Genomic DNA, 23173 nt, shown 5'->3' with positions numbered 1-23173 from the left:
TATGCGTACCACATTGTTTGATGCTACAGACTGTACCGACAGAGTCAACGTGTTAGACTGGAGACGCTGTCTGGTTTCCATAAGGACATGGGAGTGGTGGAGAAGTTACCAGTAACGTTAGTATTGGGTGTAGTAAAAGTGCATTTCTGTCAGTGGAACAGCGATCATAAATGCAGTATGGATTATACTGGACATGTATTGGAAACATTTGGTAAGTCTGCTTGTTGCACATCACTGTAGTGTCTCATATTGTAGTGCTGCTTGGTTAGCTAACGTTAGCTAACGTTAGCTGCTGCCTGCAAATGCTAACATTACTACCGGCATAATGTTTTCAAACTGCTTCTTTCCAATGAAATACAAATAACTGAAGGTAAGCGGTAGGCTAATGTTACTTGTTTGAAATACGGTTTGGCTGTTTGGCAGAGGGAGTAGAGGAGAGCAATGAACTGGTAGCGTACCGGTTGTTGGATGACGACGACGACGATGATGATGATGATGATGAGGGACATCTCAGTTGTTTTTCTTTGTTCCAATCCGTACTCTGATGAAGGTCTTGTCGACCGAAAGCTTATCATAATAAATGTGAAATCTGTACAGATTCAAGTGTGCGGAAATTCCTTTTATATTTGTATTTCCAATCCGTACTCTACAATACTAGGCATGTTAAAAACTGCCTGTACCTATACCTTCTTGTGTGTACTATTAGTACTTAAAGTACTATCATACTGGTTTAAATAAGCAATTCGATACTTTCCAATCTTTGCAGAGCAAGAATTCTGTGCAAAAATAATTAAACGCCGGCCCCAAATAGACGCCGGTCCCTTATAGACGCCCCGGGTCTGATTATTTTTTATTTTCTTTGGTAAATAAACACCCAGGCGTTTATTTGAAGTTTTACGGGATACCAGAAAATCCATGTGTCACATTTCCCTCCAACTCAAAGTTTGATTATTAGTTTTTGAAATATGCTTGTTGATCTACACATGCTCCACTTTCATCTAAAGATTGATGGTCTTGATAATTTTTCATCTTCTCCATGCTTTTGTCTTCCTCAGCTGACGTACGTGCTTTTGGATATCGCCATTCAAGAACTTTTTCCTGAGCTGAACAAGGTAAACACACACTCGTCATCATCGTATCTGTCATATCTGTGACATCATTCTCATGTCTGGTGAATGTGTGTACACTGTTGTTTTCTGCATGTTATAGACGGGCACAATAGGCCAGCATGCATTATTTATTTGCGACCTGCTCCTGCACTCTGTCTACACTTTTAATCGTGATGTCTGACAAATCATATCCTCCAGAAATTAAGAGTGTAAATATCCAAGACTAATTCCTCCAAACAAATAAAGCTACCATTCTTTACTTTCAATCATGGCATTTCCTTTCGGAGGGTAGGGTATAGTGAGGTAGATGCACATCTCATTTCCTTTAGGAGCGTATAGTGAGGTAGATGCACATCTCATTTCCTTTAGGAGGGTATAGTGAGGTAGATGCACATTTCCTTTAGGAGGGTATAGTGAGGTAGATGCACATTTCCTTTAGGAGGGTATAGTGAGGTGGATGCACATTTCCTTTAGGAGGGTATAGTGAGGTAGATGCACATTTCCTTTAGGAGGGTATAGTGAGGTAGATGCACATTTCCTTGGGAGGGTATAGTGATGTAGATGCACATCTCATTTCCTTTAGGAGGGTATAGTGAGGTAGATGCACATTTCCTTTAGGAGGGTATAGTGAGGTAGATGCACATTTCCTTTAGGAGGGTATAGTGAGGTGGATGCACATTTCCTTTAGGAGGGTATAGTGAGGTAGATGCACATTTCCTTTAGGAGGGTATAGTGATGTAGATGCAAATTTCATTTAGGAGGGTATAGTGAGGTAGATGCACATCTCATTTCCTTTAGGAGGGTATAGTGAGGTAGATGCACATCTCATTTCCTTTAGGAGGGTATAGTGAGGTAGATGCACATTTCCTTTAGGAGGGTATAGTGAGGAAGATGCACATTTCCTTTAGGAGGGTATAGTGAGGTAGATGCACATCTCATTTCCTTTAGGAGGGTATAGTGAGGTAGATGCAAATTTCCTTTAGGAGGGTATAGTGAGGTAGATGCACATTTCCTTTAGGAGGGTATAGTGAGGTGGATGCACATTTCCTTTAGGAGGGTATAGTGAGGTAGATGCACATTTCCTTAGGAGGGTATAGTGATGTAGATGCACATCTCATTTCCTTTAGGAGGGTATAGTGAGGTAGATGCACATTTCCTTTAGGAGGGTATAGTGATGTAGATGCACATCTCATTTCCTTTAGGAGGGTATAGTGAGGTAGATGCACATTTCCTTTCGGAGGGTATAGTGAGGTAGATGCACATCTCATTTCCTTTAGGAGGGTATAGTGAGGTAGATGCACATTTCCTTTAGGAGGGTATAGTGATGTAGATGCACATCTCATTTCCTTTAGGAGGGTATAGTGAGGTAGATGCACATTTCCTTTAGGAGGGTATAGTGATGTAGATGCACATCTCACTTCCTTTAGGAGGGTATAGTGAGTACATTTCCTTTAGGAGCGTATAGTGAGGTAGATGCACATCTCATTTCCTTTAGGAGGGTATAGTGAGGTAGAGGCACATTTCCTTTCAGATGGTATAGTGAGGTAGATGCAAATCTTATTTCCTTTAGGAGGGTATAGTGAGTATTAACTGACCTATTCTCCCTACCTATACCTTTCCATCCACAACGTTACTCTGCCGTCTGTGATGTCTGTCTGTCTGACCAACTGACGACACAATTCCCCCACCCATCAGCAAACAAGAGACTCCATGCAAGGGAAAACAGTGAAAGTGCCAGTGTGAAAGTAAAATGATTGCTTTACCTGCGAGCCCGCGCAGCCTGCGAGCCTAGGAATCAAGCGCGCGAGATGCCTAGTTTCACAAAACCTGTAGCTCACAAACCATATGAGCAACTGTTCCCAAATTGGGTACATAGGTTCATAGAGTACTCTTCTACTCTGCCCTAAAAAATTACACCGATTGACCTGACGGTGGTGCTATAACAGCTTTCTTTACGTTTTCGTCCATAACTTTGGAACCGTAGCTTCTACAATCAAGATTATTTTTTCCCTGGTTTCCTTGGCTCGCCCACTTTTACTCATTGCTGTGATCTAAAAAATTAAACCTATTGACCTGATGGTGGTGCTATAACAGCCCTCTTTACGTTTTGGTCCATAACTTTTGAACTGTAGCGTCTACAATCAAAATTCTTTGCGCCTGGATTCCTTGGCTCCTCCCGCTTCTACTCACATAGGCCCACCCATTCCCCACCCCTAACTACGTCCTAGCTACACACTGCCGATTTGGGCTGCATTTATACTGGATCGAAAGGCGGGGTCAAGGGCAGGAGCATTGCAAGGGGCCGGGCGTCCTGAGGAGAGCAAGCACAATTAAGTTCTTTAGGAAATTTAGCCCATTCTAGTTCATATTTGATATTTAAATCTTTAAAATAAGATACAGCTATTACACACTAGCCTGGGTGAACCCAGCCTTCAGACGTCACAGGCTATGCCTGTAGCGTAAGTTTGTACTATCAGTCACGACATAGAGGTCACGTGGAGGCTGGGTTTACCCAGGCTAATTACACACACTGAATAATTAATTAAGTTCTGCTTTTTTTCTGCCATCACATATTGCTGTAATATTATTGTAACTGTAGGCTTTCTGGGACTTAGAATATTGCCAACAAACATTTTGGACAAAAAAAAACACCCATGTTAACACTTTTTTGTGTGTTTCCTCAGCAGGTGCAGAAGGAGACCTCTGTGATGGCGCCATGGATGTCAAAGTGAACAGTAAAAGGACAAGAGCTAACGTGCTGGTCAGGCGTTAACTAGGCCTTTACCCACTGCAGAGACACTTGACAGTCCGGTTACCTGAAGCTAACAGGTTCAGTCTCATCCAGGTCTGGACACCAGACATGACGCTAACAGGTTCAGTCTCATCCAGGTCTGGACACCAGACATGACGCTAACAGGTTGAGTCTCATCCAGGCCTGGACACCAACCATGGCAAGAAGGGGAGACACAGGCTTTATGGCTTTTCCTGCTGTACAGTATGTTTAATTTACTGTGTAAAATAAAGGCAATTTCAATGCTGCACTGATGCCCTTTGACAGTGTTTCTTCTGTGATCACTCTTATGCCCATTTGTATCTGTGTTACTGAGGAGTGTTCATTGCGGCCGGGGTCACAATGTGGTCACAGACTGTGTAAACCACATGCCGAGAAAACTGCAGAAGAAGAACTGTCGTACTTTATTGCTTGTAACACATTTGCACATTTTGGCTTGAAAGGTTGCCACTAGGGTGGTTATACCCTTGCCCTCTTTGTAACCTATGTGGCAAAACATACTCAAATTTAGTCAGGTAATAAAATATTATATATCCAGCATGTTATTGTCAGCACAGTCACAATGTCCCGGGCTTTCCTTCCTTTGACAGAGTATGACAGCCGAAGCTAAGTTGTTTATTTGATTTGATATGGACATCGCAGAAGCATTAGAATTTTGACATAGGCTACATGTATGCACAAGGACCAGATGCACTGTGTTTAGTGTTTGTAGCGGAATGCTAATTTACCGGAGGCTTTTACATTAAAATAAATAAATACACTACATCCTGATAGTGATGTTTAAGCATGGGATCTTCCTGGGAATTGTCATACCAATAAGAATCAGCTAGTTTCCATCCATAGCTAGTACTCACTGAGAGTAAACTTTCCCTCACTATAGGTATTGAACACACTGCATGTCAACCTTTCATCAAATGATAGTACTTTGTGGCTTCCTCACAATGTCTTCCTCTTGGGGTAGGAGATGTGTGCTGTGTCCACGATATGTGCCCATAAATTAGTTTTTGTTTATGTGCTAAACAAAATGTGTCCACACGACAAATACAAAGTCTGGGAAAGACTGTCAAACTGGATATTATCTACACACTATAATGACAGCAGGGCCTGTCCGACGCGTATCTCAAGAACCGTTGGTCGGATCGACTTCAAACTTGGGGAGTGTGCTAAGGCAGGGGTTCCCCAAAAAATAAATTGGAGTGCAGTGCCCTGTTTTTCATGCAATTCGGCATAGCGCCGCCTACTGGCAAAAATAAGCGGTTTATCTCGAGAACCGTTCGTCCGATCGACTTCAAATTTGGGGAGTGCGCTGATGGGAAGCCGACACAGTGCCGAATTTCATGCAATTTGGACACGTAGATAGTCATAGCGCCACCTACTGGCAACACAAAAATCGGTTTATCTTTAGAACCGTTCATCCGATCAACTTAAAACTTGGTGAGTGCGTCAGTGCGCTGCTGGCAAACTGACAGAATGTGGTGCAGAATATTGTGCAATTTGGCATAGCACCACCTACTGGAAAAAAAAGTGGTTTATCTCGAGAACCGTACGCCCGATCGACTTCAAACTTGGGGAGTGTGCTGCTGGGAACCAGACAGAGTGCAGTGCCATTTTGTGCAATTTGGGGTGCTTTTTTGATTCCATCATTTTTTATAATTAAATCAAAAAATAATGAAAAGGAGAATAAATAAAACCTGCACAATAAACGTTCCCTTTTTAGTCTTAGCAAGGGCTTTTATTTCAATATGTGGCCAGTCATCATCACAATCAACATAAAACAAAAAGAAAAAAGTAGATTCATGGTAATGTAATTACAGGTACTTAAAAAAATACTTATGTGTTTTTAAGTTTAAGTCAATATAAAATATAAATATATAATTGACAATACTAAGTCAATATTTGTTTATGTCAAGTACATGTCAATGGTACACACTACACAGAACTCCTGAATCACATTGCTCTTGTCCTCAATCATTTTGATCAATGTCTGATGGGTGGAATCAAAGATGTTCCTGCTTGAATATCCCATCTGCTTTAACTTACTGTACCATCTTGTTTTTTACCGTTAATGAGAACAAGATGAAAATGCCTTTAAAGTGTTTAAACACATCCCAGAGCAATTGTCTAGCAGCCATACTTGCCCTTTATGGGCTTGTTTCTTCACAGTTTCCCAGTGCACAGTTTCCCAGTGTCCGAGGCTTGTGGACAGGCACAGGCCCAGTGCACTGCACCAATCAGAGGCTTGTGGACAGGCACAGGCCCAGCAGTAACAAGGCAAGGCTGCTGGCCAGAGATACAGCCGAGTTTCTGAACTTGATCCGACCTTCCACTGCTGGGTAAACCCGTTTCCTGTCTGAGATGTATTTGGACAATACGGAAATATCCATATCACCTGCAAGAGGCGGGGAAACAGCTTGGTTACATGGTTATTTTAACTCTCTTGCTTTCTAAATCTTACTCGCCAAAAGAATCCCATCTCATGCTTGTTCATGTATAGGAGCGCCTGTTCTCAATCATCAGCTCTGTTGGCGGACAGCCAAAAGCCGTAAAAGACAATGCTCTTGATTTAGACAAAGCAAACCACAGGAATAAGTCTTAACTGACCAACTCTGTTCCACTGACTACATCTCTGGAACAGCCAGTAGAAAAACAACATTGCATAACATTTGATTCATCTAGATTAGGGCTGGGTATTGTTTAAAAAATTATGATCCCAGTACCAATACCAGTACCCTGGTAGTGATACCAATACCAAATGAGTACTTAATTCGATACTTCTTTTCTTTTTTTACACTTCATTCAATACCCATTATGTGAATGGAAGCATAGCCTACTTGTACAGTTGCTTTAATGCCACCACATCTCCTCATCCAAATGATCTTTACACAAATACATTTTGAACGTGTTCAAATTGTTGAAATATTTATTCTAATAACTGTACTAAACTGTAAGTATTATTTGGGCAGTGTAATTTTAGACACCACAAGCCAAAACAATTGTTTAGGAGAATGCTGCAACAGTGTTTTGCTGTGAAACTTCAACTGTTTTGTGGACTAAAGAAAACGTCACCTGTCCTTCCATTGGCATGGGGGTGAGTAGATAACGACGGAATTTTCATTTTTGGGTGAACTTATCCTTTAAGGTAATGTAAAGGCAGAGATCTATCTGGATTAGAGAATCAGCCCACCACATTAAAATAATGTAAAGCCAGCAATAGGATATGAAGGGAGCATGAGGGATACAGCTGTTCTACTGCAACATTGTCAGGCTTTCCCCCTGGCCAGGTGACAGCTGACTAAACTATGTTCTTGCAGGAGAGTCAGCAGTGACGATCTCAAGAGCCAATCTCCGGCAACATCTGGCACTCATATGACTCCTCCAGAATGTCCCCCCATACATAATGAATAGCCAATCATCTGTAATAACACAATGGCATTAGGAGTTTATTATGACTCCATGTTTTTGAGGTGTCTGTCCATAGTGTATGTTCATCTGATTCTCGATAATGAAATATCTCAGGAATGCCTTGAGAGGGAATTTCTTCAAATTTGGCACAAACGTCCAATTGGACCCAATGATGAACTGTTTAGATTTTGGTGGTCAAAGGTCAACGTTGACGTCACGTCTGTGCATCCACCCCATTCTCGTTAACACAATATCTCAGGAACGCCTTGAGGGAATATCTTCAAATCTGGCTCAAACATCCACTTGGACTCTGATGATCTCCAGCTGCCTTGCAAGGTTACTTCGACTCAAGAATGAACTACAATTTGTTGGTCAAAGGTCAAGCTCACTGCGACCTTACATAATATGTTTTTGGCCATAACACAAGAATGCATATGCTAATCTAATTATGATAACATTTCACACAAATGTCTAATAGGATAAAATTATAAAGTGATGACATTTTATATCCAAAAGTTCAAAGATCAACTTCACTGTGACATCATAATGTTTTGCTTATCACTGTAGCCGAGAAAACTATTTTGGGGTCATTCTACAAAAAAGGTGGAAGTGCTGCCAGTTGACCTAATAATTACACTAAATATATTGATTTGGACCCCAAGAACCATGCTCTTCACTTCCTCTCCCTGGATGACAGCCAGGACAGGAGGCCTCCTGTTCTTCTAGTAGTCCACCACAAGCTCATTGGTTTTGCTGATATTGAGCTTCAGGTGATTGTTGTTGCACCATGTGACAAAGCTCCCTATCAGTCCTCTGTACTCCTCTGTAAAAAAAATAGTCTCTAAGTGAAGAGTGAAGACAGCATATTTCTCACTGGAATTTACTCACTGGAATCATACATGTCGATACAGTGATAACTTCCATTTTGCCCAAAAATACACTATCCTTCAAAGTCTTCACTACATGCAAGCTACAAGGGTGTGTGAGATCACTTTCATTTTATGAATGAACCTGATGAAGCTCATGTGCGTCTGTTGCAAATAAACAAATCTTTGAAGTAAGATTTGTGGAGTATCCTATGGATCAGTATCCTGAAAAGTTTTTTACACAGTAAATCTTCACTACATATTTATGAGTCTGGACAGACATGGGTGTAAACTTGTTTTGTTGGCAGAGGCATGCAACCGTGAGGTGGTTATTGACACACCCATCGGAGTCCGGCCTGGTGGCTCCGCTGCGAGCTATAGGGAAGGAACTGCCCGGCGTGCTGAACCGGCCAAAGCACGCAGAGACCAAGCCGATGCTGTCCGTGGTACTAGACAATCTTCCCGCGCCACTAACAGGAGCGGGAGAAGGCAGCCTATGAGTGATCAATGATGTAATCCTGCTAATCCCACTGTGATTGTCTGCACCTGGTTGGCACACTATATAATCACTTCTGCTTTCAGAACCCGTTGCTGATCCTAACCTTCCTGAAGCTGTGCCTCTCCTTGCTCTCGTCTGATGGGAGAGATTCCTTGGACTGTACCTGCTCCTGGCTCCTTGGGGAAATAGTGACTTTATCCGTCGGTGCTCCCGACACAGTTTAGGCTATCTTTGTTATCCATTTTCACGATATTTCCTTGTTTGTTTTTGATGCCTGAAAGTCTCAGTAAAAGACGTAAACCTGCTCCTTGTGTCTGTCATCTCTGCACCTGGGTCCTAAGTCACAGCATTACAGTAGGATCAGCCCTTAAATGGACCCAGCAGAGATGGAACAATTGCGCACCGCATTTCAAATGCAGACATTAACGCTGGGCGAACAACAGACCCAGATCCAATCTCTGGAGGCCAATCTACGAGCCCTCTCCCAGTCCATGGCGGGAGTAGGTCCTTCACTCCGGCAGATCCAGCAGATCAGCACTCACCAGCAGGAGATGAGGACTACGCTCGCTACTCTCACCGCCGCGCTACAGACCCAGGCAGCTCCAAGCTCCACCCCGTCCGCTCCCGCTACCAGTGCGCTACTCGGCTCCGCTCGTCTTCCAGAACCGAACCTACCACCACCTGAGAAATATTCAGGCAACCCAGAAACATGTAGACAGTTTTTGGTTCAATGTGAACTTGCCATTAGTGCTCAGCCCATGAAATTTTCTAATGAATTGGCTAAAGTTTCGTTTGTCACACAGCTCCTGACTGGACCTCCACTGGCCTGGGCAACAGCTTTATGGGAGCAGCAGGCGGCGGCTTGCCAGAACTTTCACAACTTTGTTGCAGAAATACGCAGAGTGTTTGATCATCCCGTGACAGGCCAGGAGGCAGCGAAACGGCTGTACGCCCTCAGACAGGGGAGCGAGACGGTGGCAGAGTACACAATTAAGTTCCGCACACTGGCAGTGGCGAGCGGCTGGAACGTTCCCTCTCTTCTCACCGCATATCAGCAAGGCCTTTCTGAAGAAATCAAAGATGAACTAGCCGCCCGGGAGCAGCAGGACGATATGGAGGAACTCATCAAACTGGCCATCCGGGTAGACAACCGGATTCGGGAGCGGCGGCGCGAGAGGAGAGGAAGTTTCCTGGGACAGCAAGCTGGTCGGGTTGTGTCTCCCACGCCGATCTTCCCTGCAGATGAGCCCATGCAGATCGGCGCGGCGAGGCTATCACCAGAGGAGTGGGCTCGCCGCATGAAGGAGGGCTGTTGCCTATATTGTGGAGTAACAGGTCACTTCATTACTCGTTGTCCAAAGAGGCCAGTAAAAGACGGGGCCCGCCAGTAGAAGAGGAGCTACTGACGGGTCGTGTTTCTATACTCCCCTCTTTCCCATCTCGAATGGTCATACCGGCCACGTTATCCTGGGGCTCCAACACACATTCTCTAAAAGGTTTCATTGACTCTGGGGCTGCGGGGAATTTCCTGGATAAGACCTGGGCAAAGCAGTGGGGTGTCCCAACACGCCCACTGGAGGAATCAGTGGATATTACAGCTCTTGACGGGCGTCCCTTGGGGTCTGGTAAGATACATCACTGCACTGTTCCCATCACATTAGTGTTAGAGGGAAAACATCATGAAGAGATTTCTTTCCATTTAACTGACTCACCAGCGTTGCCTCTAGTCCTAGGCTATCCATGGTTGGCGCAGCATAATCCCCGCTTAGACTGGGCAGTAGGCCAGGTGGAGGAGTGGGGTCCATTGTGTCAGTTTTCATGTCTAAAAACCCCAGAAGAAGCAGCTCGGGGCGTGGAAGTGAAAGAAAGTGAGTCTATAAATGTAACCAATGTTCCCTCTGAATACTTAGACCTCAAAGAAGTGTTCAGTAAAAGACGGGCCACTACTCTTCCTCCCCACCGGTCTTATGACTGCCAAATAAAGCTGTTAAAAGGGACAAGTCCACCCAGGGGACACTTATATTCTCTTTCGGCACCAGAGACTGTAGCCATGGAGAAATATGTAAAGGAGGCACTGGAGCTAGGTTTCATCCGACCCTCCACATCCCCTGCCTCAGCCGGGTTTTTCTTTGTGGGAAAAAAAGACGGATCACTCCGCCCGTGCATTGATTATAGGCAGTTAAATGACATTACTGTTAAAAATCGGTATCCTCTTCCCCTGTTAGCAACGGCATTTGAACACTTGCGGGGGGCCTGCATCTTCACCAAGATTGACTTACGGAATGCATACAACCTGATACGTATCCAAGAGGGGGATGAATGGAAAACAGGATTCATCACGCCCACTGGTCACTACGAGTACAGGGTAATGCCTTTCGGACTGTCAAATGCCCCTGCGGTGTTCCAAGCATTCATCAATGACGTGCTACGGGACATGTTGAATAAATTTGTATATGCATATCTCGATGATATACTTATTTTTTCCCAGACCCGTCAGGAACATGTACAACATGTGCGTCGTGTCCTAAAGAGACTGCTCCAACACCATCTGTACGCCAAGCCAGAGAAATGTGAGTTCCATCTAAACACGGTACCTTTTCTGGGCTACATCCTCTCCCCCTCCGGAACATCCATGGATCCTGAAAAGGTGCGTGCAGTATTGGAGTGGCCCCAGCCTGCCTCCATTAAACAAGTGCAACGTTTCATGGGGTTTGCAAACTTCTATCGCAGGTTTATCCGAGGGTTCAGTTCCATCGCAGCCCCCATGAATGTTCTCACTAAAAAACTGCCCGTCCGGTTTAGCTGGACTCCCCAAGCAGCTGAAGCATTTGCCAAACTGAAACAGCTATTTACCACAGGCCCCGTCCTCATCCACCCAAACCCAGCTCTGCCTTTTGTAGTAGAGGTGGATGCATCAGAGGTGGGGGTGGGCGCCATTCTGTCACAACGTTCCCCTGCTGATAACAAGCTGCATCCATGTGCTTTTTTTTCAAGAAGGCTTGATCCGGCAGAGAGAAACTATGACGTGGGCAACCGGGAGCTTCTAGCGGTCAAAGAAGCATTGGAGCAATGGAGGCATTGGCTGGAAGGCGCGGAGCATCCGTTTGTGGTGTGGACCGACCACAAGAATCTGGCCTATATCCAAAGTGCCAGACGCCTGAACTCTCGCCAAGCCAGGTGGGCTCTCTTCTTTAATCGATTTGAATTTATTCTGTCATATCGGCCGGGGTCTAAAAACACCAAAGCCGACGCACTGTCCCGTCAGTATGATTCTGCAGATAAGGGTGCTGAGCCGGAGCTCATCCTGGCACCATCTCGGATCATCGCCCCAGTCATGTGGGGGATTGAGACGGAGGTGAAGGCGGCGCAGCATGCTGACCCAGGGCCAGAGGACTGTCCACGCAACCGCCTGTATGTCCCTCCGGGGGTGCTGACCCGTGTGTTGGAGTGGGGGCACTCGTCTCGGCTGGTGGGACATCCAGGGGGGAGGCGCACGCTGGACTTTATCGCCCGGAGATTCTGGTGGCCCAACGTCCGCAGGGACGTACTTCTATTTGTGGCAGCCTGTGTCACCTGTGCACAACACAAGAGTCCTCGTCAGCGTCCAGCAGGTTTGCTATGTCCGTTGCTTATTCCACGACGTCCCTGGTCTCACATCTCTCTTGACTTTGTCACGGGTCTCCCTCGCTCGGGGGGAAAAACGGCTATTTTGGTAGTGGTGGACCGTTTTTCTAAAGCAGCACGGTTCATCGCCCTGGCCAAACTCCCCTCAGCGAGGGAGACTGCAGTGTTAGTAATGGATCACGTGTTCCGTGTGCACGGCATCCCACGGGATGTAGTGTCTGACCGAGGTCCTCAGTTCTCTGCGCAGTTTTGGAAAGCCTTTTGCAAACTCCTTGGTGCCACTGCCAGTCTCTCCTCAGGCTTCCATCCTCAGTCAAACGGACAGACTGAGAGGGTAAATCAAGAGTTGGAAACTACATTACGCTGCCTGGCCGCTTCCGACCCCTCATCATGGAGTTTGCATCTCATGTGGGCAGAATATGCACATAACTCTCTGAAGTCCTCCTCCACAGGCATGACCCCGTTTGAGTGCCAGCTGGGCTATCAGCCGCCCCTGTTTCCAGATCAAGAACCTGAGGTGGGGGTACCGGCGGCAACAGACTTTGTGAGGCGGTGTGCGCGGACCTGGAGAACAGCCAGAGCAGCTCTATTACGAGCGAGGACCAGGTATTCCCAGCAGGCGAATCGGCGGCGACGGCCGTCAATCCCTTTTCGGCCAGGGGATAGAGTCTGGCTGTCCTCCAGAGACCTTCCACTAAGGGTGGAGAGCAAGAAATTGGCCCCGCGCTTCGTGGGCCCGTTTGAAGTGGCATCACAGGTTGGTCCAGTATCGTACCGATTAATACTGCCTGCTGCCATGAAAATCCATCCTGTATTTCATGTGTCCCTATTAAAACCTGTGGTGTCCAGTCCTTTGTCTCCTCCTGTCCCACCCCCCCCCTCCTCCTCGCTGGGTTGAGGGAGGACCTGTGTACACGGTCCGGAGGATCATGGATTCACGCCGGGTGCGCCGCAGCATGCAGTACTTGGTCGATTGGGAAGGATACGGGCCAGAGGAGAGGTGCTGGGTGCCGGCTCGAAATATCATGGACCGCACCCTGATCCAGGATTTCCAGCAACGTGGTCAAGCCGTGGGGTCGCCAGGTGGCGTCCCTAGGGAGGGGGGTAATGACACACCCATCGGAGTCCGGCCTGGTGGCTCCGCTGCGAGCTATAGGGAAGGAACTGTCCGGTGTGCTGAACCGGCCAAAGCACGCAGAGACCAAGCCGATGCTGTCCGTGGTACTAGACAATCTTCCCGCGCCACTAACAGGAGCGGGAGAAGGCAGCCTATGAGTGATCAATGATGTAATCCTGCTAATCCCACTGTGATTGTCTGCACCTGGTTGGCACACTATATAATCACTTCTGCTTTCAGAACCCGTTGCTGATCCTAACCTTCCTGAAGCTGTGCCTCTCCTTGCTCTCGTCTGATGGGAGAGATTCCTTGGACTGTACCTGCTCCTGGCTCCTTGGGGAAATAGTGACTTTATCCGTCGGTGCTCCCGACACAGTTTAGGCTATCTTTGTTATCCATTTTCACGATATTTCCTTGTTTGTTTTTGATGCCTGAAAGTCTCAGTAAAAGACGTAAACCTGCTCCTTGTGTCTGTCATCTCTGCACCTGGGTCCTAAGTCACAGCATTACAGTTATTTCTAGTTTTATCTCTGAGATGTTCATGGATAGATTTGAGAGGGTGTTATTCTTAGTAACATTGCCATCCTTGCTTAGTTTAATCACAGTTTGAGATATTAATCTACTCTACTGCTTCTCTGCAGTATCCCGGAGCACTCCGGAGTGTTATTTTCACCAGAGACATTGCTCATTGGATACCTTCTCTTTGCTCAGTGCTTGTTTATTGGCTGGATTATGCAGTGTGAAACCACAATCAACTTTGACGAGAAGGAACAATAAAGTTACTAGTGGATGGACCTGGAAAAGTACATTTAGTTTACCTTAGTTTACTGGCAAACGAGGAACATTTCATCTCAGGTAAACGTTAATGTCATCTCTGCCTCTGCTGCCTCACCTGTGTTATGCTTCAGCTTCTTCTTCTTGATCATGGTGAAGCCGTCACCTCCGTCTACGATGTAGCCAGGCACCATGACGTTGTAGTTCCTCTCCAGGTCCAGCGGTTCGTACTGGGGCACGCGGCACTCGGTGCAGAGCAGGTCCAAGCTCACCACACGCTCACCCACCGGCTTCCTCAGGTCATACTCTACATGAATGCCTGGGGTTGGTGAGGGGAAAACAAAGGTATAACCTTATGTTCAGTTGCATGTGTGTTCACTTTCCCGTGTGGGCATCAGCAGTGAGAGAAAAAACACTCATACAGGCCGGGGAAGGTAAAAAAAAATCTAAATTATTCCACAAAACGGGTGGCAGATCGAGACCTGAGACTTGAAGAAATTCTCCCGACATGCTCCCATATCTGCGTACGGAGTGTTCGAATGCCTCTTTTATGGTCGATCCCTTCAGCTGGATCAAATCAAACGTTGTTCCAAAGGGTAAGACTGAGAGGATCTCCTCCATGGTTATGGTACCTGAGAGAAGAGGTACATAATACAACTGCAAGTGAGTTCAGGGTTTCTATTGGAGCTAGTGCAATTACATTTAGAACCTCTGCTTTGTTTATAAAAGTGGTTTTCTAATGAAGCACTTAAGTATGGTACAAGTTATATGAGCTTCTGTATCATTGAAAGTTAACTGAAAGTTAACACACACAGACGCACCGTTTTTGTATCGCTCGTCTATAGCTGTCCTTATGGCTCCACTATTCAGCATGCATAAGCCCACATGATTCCACTGCATCTCATCTGGATACTTGATATTGTGATGAATCTGAAAATGTAACAGAAAGATTGTTATAGGCCTTTGGCAATACAAACTCTGCGTCTTGGAAAGAGTTGATCTCTTTTTGTTCACATCAGTCAGTTGCCATTGCAGACCATTATGGTCAAAGAAATTACTGTCCGCAATTTAACAACTTACCCCCCTCCCTCCAAAATCACACAAAAAACTAGTTATCTTGTTGAAATCCTTAAAATGATTTCCCCTCCTTCTCCCTTATTACAGAATCTGTAAATATGCAAATAGTTTTGATTTTTAAAGTTTAACTGCTGAATACTAGACATGGATTGGCTCCAAGTATTTGCGATGTCACAAAGCATGCTTAGGAAATCGCCTTTTCAGTGAGCACAGAGAAACTTTCCACTTTCAGCAGATGAATGTGAAAACAGCCTTCTAGTGTCAAACTCATACACCATTCTGCACAGTGAACCTCAACCATTCAAGTGAAGGAAGAATAATAAAAACATATTTTTGAGTGGAAGGGGTCTTTAAGGAAAACATCACTAAACATGCATTGACAGGATCTAAGGACTGTAGATCAGTGCTAACCAGTCCAAGGCTGAGAGTTCTCTGTTACTAGGAATACATTAATGAATGAATGAATGATCAGATTCTTACCATAGCGTCACAGATCAGGTTTCCTAGGTTGCACTCCCGAAATCGGCATTCCTCAAATGTCCCATTGAGGTAGACTAGGGTCTGTCCGACGTACTGCGATGAGTATTGAGCTAGGTTTACCTTCCATTTCTCTACATCAGCAAGGACATCTGGGTCTGGGAGGGTTTAGAACAAACATAAGGATTATGAAGAAAATTATGAAAATCTTCAACCGTCTTAGCCGACTCTATATGTATTTTGAATGAAGCCTCATTATTAAAAGACATTTAAGAAAATAGATTGCATTGTGGTTTATGGTGTGCTGTCGTCATTTTCATCATTTTAGCAAACGGTAAACACATTTTATTAGTTCATACCTCACAAGCAATCCAGCTGCATTGGGTATTAGGTGTTAGTAAGTCAAATTGTTTTGTGATTTACTGTAATGAGATGAATTAAAGGGATATTTCAATTTGTTTTTAGTCTAGACCTATTTTCTACTTACAAATGATGATTGGTAGAGTTTCTTCTCAGCACAATCCATGCTGTTCCTCATAGTAGCTCTGGAAAATTGGGCAAAAACGAAAGCAAGGTCAACGGGGTCACGTTCCTGTATGTACAAGCTGACTGAAGTTCACTGTAATGTACTTTGTGTGACTGTGGATGAAATCTTAGTGAGCCTCAGTCAGCTTGTACAGGAGTGTCACCCCAGTGACCTTGCTTTCGTTTTTGCCCAAATCTACAGAGCTACTATGAGGAACAGCAGCATGGATTGTGCTGAGAAAGAACTCGACCAATCCACACCATCATTGGTAAGTATAGCAAATAGGGCTAGACTTTAAAAGATGTGAACTATCCATTTAAGTATTGTTTTTAGTTGTGTCTGCATAACTCACAAAGTTGTCACCAAAAAGCATTTCAAGATGTAGCTACATTATTGTCTTAGATGTCAAAATAATTATTCCCAAATGAATCAGATTACGACTTTGTCTAGAAATGAAGCAGGAACTCCCCTCTGGCAGGAGGCTGCAGTCCATAAGGACCAAAACCTCATGCCACACAAGAAGAGTTTCTTCACATCTGCTGGCCTCATCAACAAGGCCCGGGCCTCATCGCAAACAGACGTTGTAATTTGAGTCATTTAACAGCATCTTACGTCATTTACACTTGATAGGGCCTGTTTAGTACAAGGAATGCTTTCTGAGGTGGGATGTGTGTAATTCCTGTTATAACAGTGTACCTTGAGGTATGCTGCTGTCCATGAGGATTGGGTTTCCAACAGCACTTATCACGTTCCCAGTCTTGTCAAAGGTAACCTTCAGATATCCTAGATATTTCCCATAGGCGAAGGCCTGGACCACTGGAACCTTCCTCCCATCGTTAGACTGCACCATGAAGGGGTATGGGCCTGCTGGGACTTCAGTGGATGGGGGGTTTCCTGCAGCGTGGGGAGAGGGGTGGGGGGGGAGGGAGATGGGGGATTTTTCTTAAATCTTGTGACTCAAACGGTATGTGTACTGTATGCGTATGTGTTCTAGTGATTTTTTAGGACTAAAGCAAAGATCTGAGTGTAACGTTTGTTTTGCTGAACAATAAACGCTTTAGTACAGTAACAAGGTCAGATTCTTCACTAGTTTGGTACAGATCTGGCTGATAACATGTCAGGTTCAAACCCGCTATGGTCTGAGTTTAATTCAGAGAGTCTCTAGTCAGTTACAATAAAACCCAGGCTTTTATAGCCCAGTCAGTCTCTTCTATCTGTCTAACCCCAAGGCGTGGAGACAAGCGTAGATGTTTTTCTATGTGGTTACTCGAGCTCGGCATCTCGGGGGAAGAGGAGACGCAGGTGCCTTCCAGTGTGGCCACTTGAAGCCTAACTGTCCAACCCCAAGACGTGGAACAAACACAGGAAACACATGGGAAGAGTCAGTCTCTTCTCCTATTGGTGGAAAGGTGAGACGGGCCGCCACTTCTTACATAACACTAAAGAGATAAAAGGCTGACATTGGATGAATCATTGACACAGCTCACAGTCAGTAAGCTGCTGCATCTGGCTAAATAAAGTGCCATAATGTCAAGGTAAAAATATTAGTGATTGTGTTGTTTAGCTTAGTTTACTTTCGCAAAGATGATATAGAAGGCAACTAACAAAACAAACATGATTAAAGGCTCAAGTGCGAATAAGGAGTGGATCTCAAGAGAAAATCAAGAGTTATAACTTGAGCTAGAACAGGAGCTGAGAATACCGGTGTAGAGGAACGTGTTGGTGTGCCCTCCAATGACCACATCAATCCCTCTCACTCGCTTGGCAATGTCTTTGTCCACATCAAAGCCAGAGTGTCCCAGGGCAATGATCTTATTGTAGCCCAGGGTTTCCAGCTCATCCACCTGCAGCTGGATGGCCTTGACCTCATCCTCAAATGTCAGGTGTGGGCCTACAACACACGGAACAGAGGGGAGCCTTAATTACATCATCATGGTCATACTCCATCTCTCTGAACAGCAGAGGAAACGGGATGCAACCCCATGACTGATTGACTTTGAGCTTGAGAAGACATGCAGCTATAAAATAGAATATTCATGGACAAATTAGATCTCTGAGGCACCTTTCCTGTCTAGAAAACAAATACACATTAAAGACCAGGCCTGGAAATCAATATGCTATCTGGAACTGAACTGGCTTTTGATGATGTTTCAACATTTCATTATGCGCCATGCAACAATGCGACAGCACCATCATGGCCTTTGTCACTCACACTTAATATAAGATAATGGGTGGTATATTTTACCTGGTAAGGATAAGAATGGTGTCTCTGATGTAGTGTATCCAATCACTGCAACCTTCTCAGAGCTCACGTTAAGGACTGTGTATGGCTGATACAAGACACTGAATTTGGGGGCCAGAGTCTTGTCAGTTTTGATGTTGGCACTCAGCATCCTGCAGTTTACTTTCTGCAGGAAGGGTTGGATGAGACCTTCAACTCCATTGTCAAACTCATGGTTTCCAAAAGCCTATGAATCACAAGAAAAACATGTCATCTCTCTCTCGCTCTCTTTCTCTCTCTCTCTCTCTCTCTCTCTCTATCTCTCTCTCTCTCTCTCTCTCTCTCTCTCTCTCTCACACACACACACACACACACACACACACACACACACACACACACACACACACACACACACACACACACACACACACACACACACACACACACACACACACACACACTCACTCACTCACTCACTCACTCACTCACTCAACCATTAAACCAGCAGCACAGCAACCTAACCATGAATGAATCACTTGCCCATGTGGTTCCATATAAAAAAAGACAGATTTCCATTAAAAGGAGTATTTTACCATGGCGTCATAACCAAGTTTGTTCATGAAATACGCAGCTTCGGCGCCTTTGTAGTAGTTGAACCAGACAGTTCCCTGAAACTGGTCTCCAGCATCCAGCAGCAACACGTTCCGCTCCTTTTTACGGATCTCCGTTAGTTTGGTGAACCTCCTGGCCACCCCGGCAAAGCACGGGCCACTTTCTTTGCATTTCCCCGAGTCTTCACTGGTCTCCTCGATCCGTGCATGGTTGTCGTTGGTGTGAAGCAGTGTTACCTCGAAAGTAAACACTTTATCCAGATGGTTCACAAGGAGTAAGAGGCAAAACGAGGTCAGGGCAGCGCACAGACGCATCCGGACGGCGCACATTGTTTCGCTCTGCGTAAAAGCGCATGAGTGAGAGAGCGGTGTCCAAAACACAAAGTGAGTGGGTTCACTATGCGTAGGCTTTCCCCAAAAGGTTTCTCAAGGTTCTCATATTCTCATGAAGTGGAATACCGCTAGACCCCTCCCTTCCGGAAAAAAGAACGGGGGAAAAAAAGTCATAGTCATTCTAGATTACATAATGCACATATGTCTATAGTAGCTCTCACCATTTCTTTCTTTCTTTCTTTCTTTCTTTCTTTCTTTCTTTCTTTCTTTCTTTCTTTCTTTCTCTCTCTCTCTCTCTCTCTCTCTCTCTCTCTCTCTCTCTCTCTCTCTCTCTGTATTGATTCATAAATAAATAAAAATGTGGTTACAGCCATTCCCCCTCCAAATAATATCCTCTCTATAATTAAATAATATCCTCTATCAAACTGTCTCTATAATCAAATATTATCCTCTATCAAACTGTCTCTATAATTAAGAATGCAAGCAGAGGCGGTTGAGGCTGTAATCACTACTGGCGGAAGTGCCTGCTTTGATCTCTGTCTGTTCTGTTGAATAAACAAACTGTTCTTCATCCACCAGCACCCCTTAGTGGATAGACTTGGAAAAGTTCATGAAAATAATCTAAAGCTCTCTGGAACACAGAGGGTGTTTGAGCATCAAAATCAACATTTCCTCATAAGGTTTGAACATAAACACTAGTACATTTAAAAACAATGTTAGATAGCCTATAAGCTATATGAATAAAAGATGAGTTAATATGTTGAAATACTGTAATATTGTCTTGTCCTCCATTAATTGGTATCTGCTGTGAACTCAACTCAAGTTCATGTCAATGGAGGTGATACTAGCAGGCATGGCTCCAGGATTTTTTCTAATGCGGGTCGGGGGGCTTGGGGAGGACTTTGCCGATATGTGTGGGTGCTAAGAAAATAGTCGATTTTCATGACTTCAGAGGATAATGAAGATCTACCCCCAGTCCCCCCAGTAAAGTTAGCCATATCTGCAGTTGCAGATATGGCACAGCACATTTGACATAAATGTAGTTTTTTATTTAATTTGGCCAAGGAATATTAAACAAAAATAGCTCTAAGCCTAATACAAGTAAGAGCCTATATACGAGGCAATAAATACAGGGCAATGACAAAAACATCTTTCACAAGCAAAGGTGAAAGAATTCAGGACCGAGGCTGTCCGGTGCTGAAGTCTTTCACCCGTATCCTGACTCCACAGGGGGGTATATATGGCTGTGCTGTTCGAGCTGACCCAGCTCGATCTCGATATCTCCCTGTGGTGTCAAGCTCCAAAGACTAGCTAACTTTCTCATCATAATATTCTGTAAAGATCATTCATCATCATTATAATAAAATCATTGTTTATTCATCAAGTCTCCTGATTGAAAAATAAATCAATCACATTTGAGGGGGGGACAGGTGAGACGGGCCCTGGAAGACACTTTATCGATGCAAGTTTTTGGTGTTGAGATCTTCTGTCAGTACTGAAATACTAACACCCCATCATTATAACCAGATTGTGCATTTGTACAGCCTCTCAGAGTTGGAGTGCTACTACAGGGCTGAGGTAGCCTAGGTAAACCCAGCCACCACGTGACCTGCTCTCTCAGTTCCCAGTCACTATCATCAACATCATCAACATAGTGACTGAGAACAGGTCTGAGAGCAGGTCACGTGGGGGATGGGTTTACCCAGGCTAGGGCTGAGGGCCAACTCATTTCTGGCTGGCTGTGTTGCTTGTTTTGTCTCATTTTGAAGCAGATGTTACAGTGGATCATGCTGCTATTATTATTCCAAAATTAATTAGAAGGGATAGAGAACGCAATCCTCCGCCAATGCTGAACCTCTCCTCCCCTAATATTTCAGAGGGGGGGAATTTTTTTTTTTTTTAAACAATCTGCATGGAAAAGCATGAAAAACACGGGATCGCTTTTATTTTGAAATGAAAGGCAGGTCAGGCAGGAAGTCATCTGACGCCGCGTCCGCGGTAACTTGATTCCGAGAGAGCAGCAGCATGGTGGTGAGTGATGACTGTCTGTCTGCCTGGCGAGATAATTGAAGGTGAGCGAGCTGCGAGACAGTGAGCGAAGTGAACGACAGACAGTGAGTGACACTGACAGATTTTTTAGCAACAACCAAGAAAGTAAGTGTCTAGTCTGTCTCTTAAGTAATGTTACCTGTGTGACACGTTGGGATGCTACTGGCTAATCATGCATGATGCCAATTGCCAAGCTCCCGAAGTCAGGTATGCAGGTGGCTATATGCATGGTTTCAGTTTCATGACCCAATAAGTAACAAAAAGAGGTGGTGTAAAGTTAAAAACAACAGAATATATTTTATTTTATTTTTCAATCGTTCCTATCAGGAATAAATAAATGTCCCTCTGTATGTTTTTTTTTATTATCGATGATGACTTTGTGTGTTGTGTACGGCTTGGGTTGTGTACCTGTGTTTGTAGGTGTCATTTTGATATGAATTTGGCTAAAACAGTTTGTGTTTGTTAGTTACAATTATGTTGACAGGAGAGCTGAGCAGGTGGTGACATGAAAGAGAATATACTGAATAATGACATCACAACAGTATAATCCTAATGTTGATTTAAAATGATATATTACTCTAAATATGGCTTAAAAAGGGGGAAAAAAAACCTCAATTTTTTTTCGGCGGCGCCCTAAAGGGCGCTGCCGAATCCGCCTCCCCTTGCTGGACCTCCCCTATTTCGGAACCCTGGCTACGGCCCTGATAGAGAGGCAAAGTGACCGCCTACTTCCTGCTTCAGCACTGTATCAGAGATTTTCCTCCGCCATTTATTTTCCCATAGACATTTCGTAAAATGCTTATAAAAATAGTTTTACTTGTTCAAACCAAACGATTCAGATATATTTAGAAACAGGAGAAACTACATAACATTTCACTCAGACCAAAACATAAAAAATTTAGGATTTAAAGAAAATATTTTTTCGATGTAGTGTTTTTTTGTTTTTGTCCCAGTGAAATGTTCTATGGTCTCTCCCGATTCTAAATATAGCTGAACCGTTTGGTTTGACCAAGTAAAACTATTTTTATAAGCATTTTACAAAATGTCTATCGGAAAATCTCTGGTAGGCTACAGTGCTGAAGCAGGAAGTAGGCGGTCACTTTACCTCTCTATATACCACAGTTAGAGCCACTCACTGTGTAGACTCAGCCCTCAGTCTTAATCCGTTTCACTCCTGTAAGACTGAGAATATTACTATTTAAATCTTTGCATAACGTTAGGTGGCGCTGTTGGAAGCCTTGCATCGGAGAACCAATCATGAGGGTTTGTAGGCGGGCCTGCTTTCGGGGGCAGTTCTCATGCAGAACCGGTGTCTCGCAAAACATCGTCGCATTTGCGGAGAAACATATTAATCACTTAGAAACAAACATATCCTGTTAATAGGACGTGTTTCATCCGGCCCCGGCGGCTAGAGGTCTTTTCCCCAACGATAAACCCGACTCCCGAGGCTAACGTTACAGAGCCTGCTGATGACTTCACAGTAGCAAGCGGACCACTTCCGGGTAGGAAAAATTATTGTAAAATAAACCACAGCTATAAATTTTGTTTGGAGCATATCAGCTTCATGCTCTGTGTTAGGACTATGATAAATGGCATTGCCGCTACCAAATAAAATTCTAATAATAAATGTAGACGTGTCTGCTGCCGGCGGTTCTCGCCGGGCTCGGAGACACAGTTTCTGACAGTGAAATTCCCAG

At 44.5% G+C, this 23173-nt stretch overlaps 2 protein-coding genes across 7 annotated transcripts in view; one reads left to right on the top strand and one right to left on the bottom strand.

Moving 5' to 3' along the window:
* LOC310773834 (sorting nexin-14-like) overlaps window positions 1-4143 on the top strand; it is a 40002-nt gene extending 35859 nt beyond the window's left edge. For 5 of the 6 annotated variants that reach the window (XM_083633797.1, XM_083633800.1, XM_083633799.1 and 2 more), the window contains 2 exons: window positions 1056-1112; window positions 3794-4143. In XM_083633797.1, the coding sequence (XP_083489923.1) occupies window positions 1056-1112; window positions 3794-3841 (105 nt within the window). In that variant the 3' untranslated portion in view covers window positions 3842-4143. The remainder of the gene's footprint in view (window positions 1-1055; window positions 1113-3793) is intronic. The other variant, XM_083633798.1, reaches the window with a different exon arrangement.
* Window positions 4144-5653: 1510 nt separating this feature from the next.
* Window positions 5654-19530, bottom strand: LOC310772599 (5'-nucleotidase-like). The gene is made up of 9 exons (XM_083632437.1): window positions 19077-19530; window positions 18508-18730; window positions 17965-18153; window positions 16959-17156; window positions 15740-15894; window positions 15004-15112; window positions 14665-14814; window positions 14301-14501; window positions 5654-6289 (listed from the first exon to the last, which is right to left on the bottom strand). The coding sequence occupies exons 1-9, from the start codon at window positions 19422-19424 to the stop codon at window positions 6132-6134; spliced, it is 1731 nt and encodes a 576-aa protein (XP_083488563.1). The 5' UTR covers window positions 19425-19530; the 3' UTR covers window positions 5654-6131.
* Between the last annotated feature and the right edge of the window lie 3643 nt (window positions 19531-23173).

This window comes from Poromitra crassiceps (genome assembly GCF_964638095.1).
Source record: "Poromitra crassiceps genome assembly, chromosome: 3".
Taxonomy (NCBI): Eukaryota; Metazoa; Chordata; class Actinopteri; order Beryciformes; family Melamphaidae; genus Poromitra; species Poromitra crassiceps.
Note: the sequence above shows the minus strand (reverse complement) of the source record. Positions and strands in the feature narration are given on the sequence as shown.

Coding starts and splice junctions, on each gene's coding strand:
- LOC310772599 (XM_083632437.1), bottom strand. CDS start 19,424: ATGTGCGCCGTCCGGATGCGTCTGTGCGCTGCCCTGACCTCGTTTTGC. Junction 18,731..19,076: donor AACTTGGTTATGACGCCATG/GTAAAATACTCC, acceptor TGTGATTCATAG/GCTTTTGGAAACCATGAGTT. Junction 6,290..14,300: donor GAAGCTGAAGCATAACACAG/GTGAGGCAGCAG, acceptor CGCCTCTTGCAG/GTGATATGGATATTTCCGTA.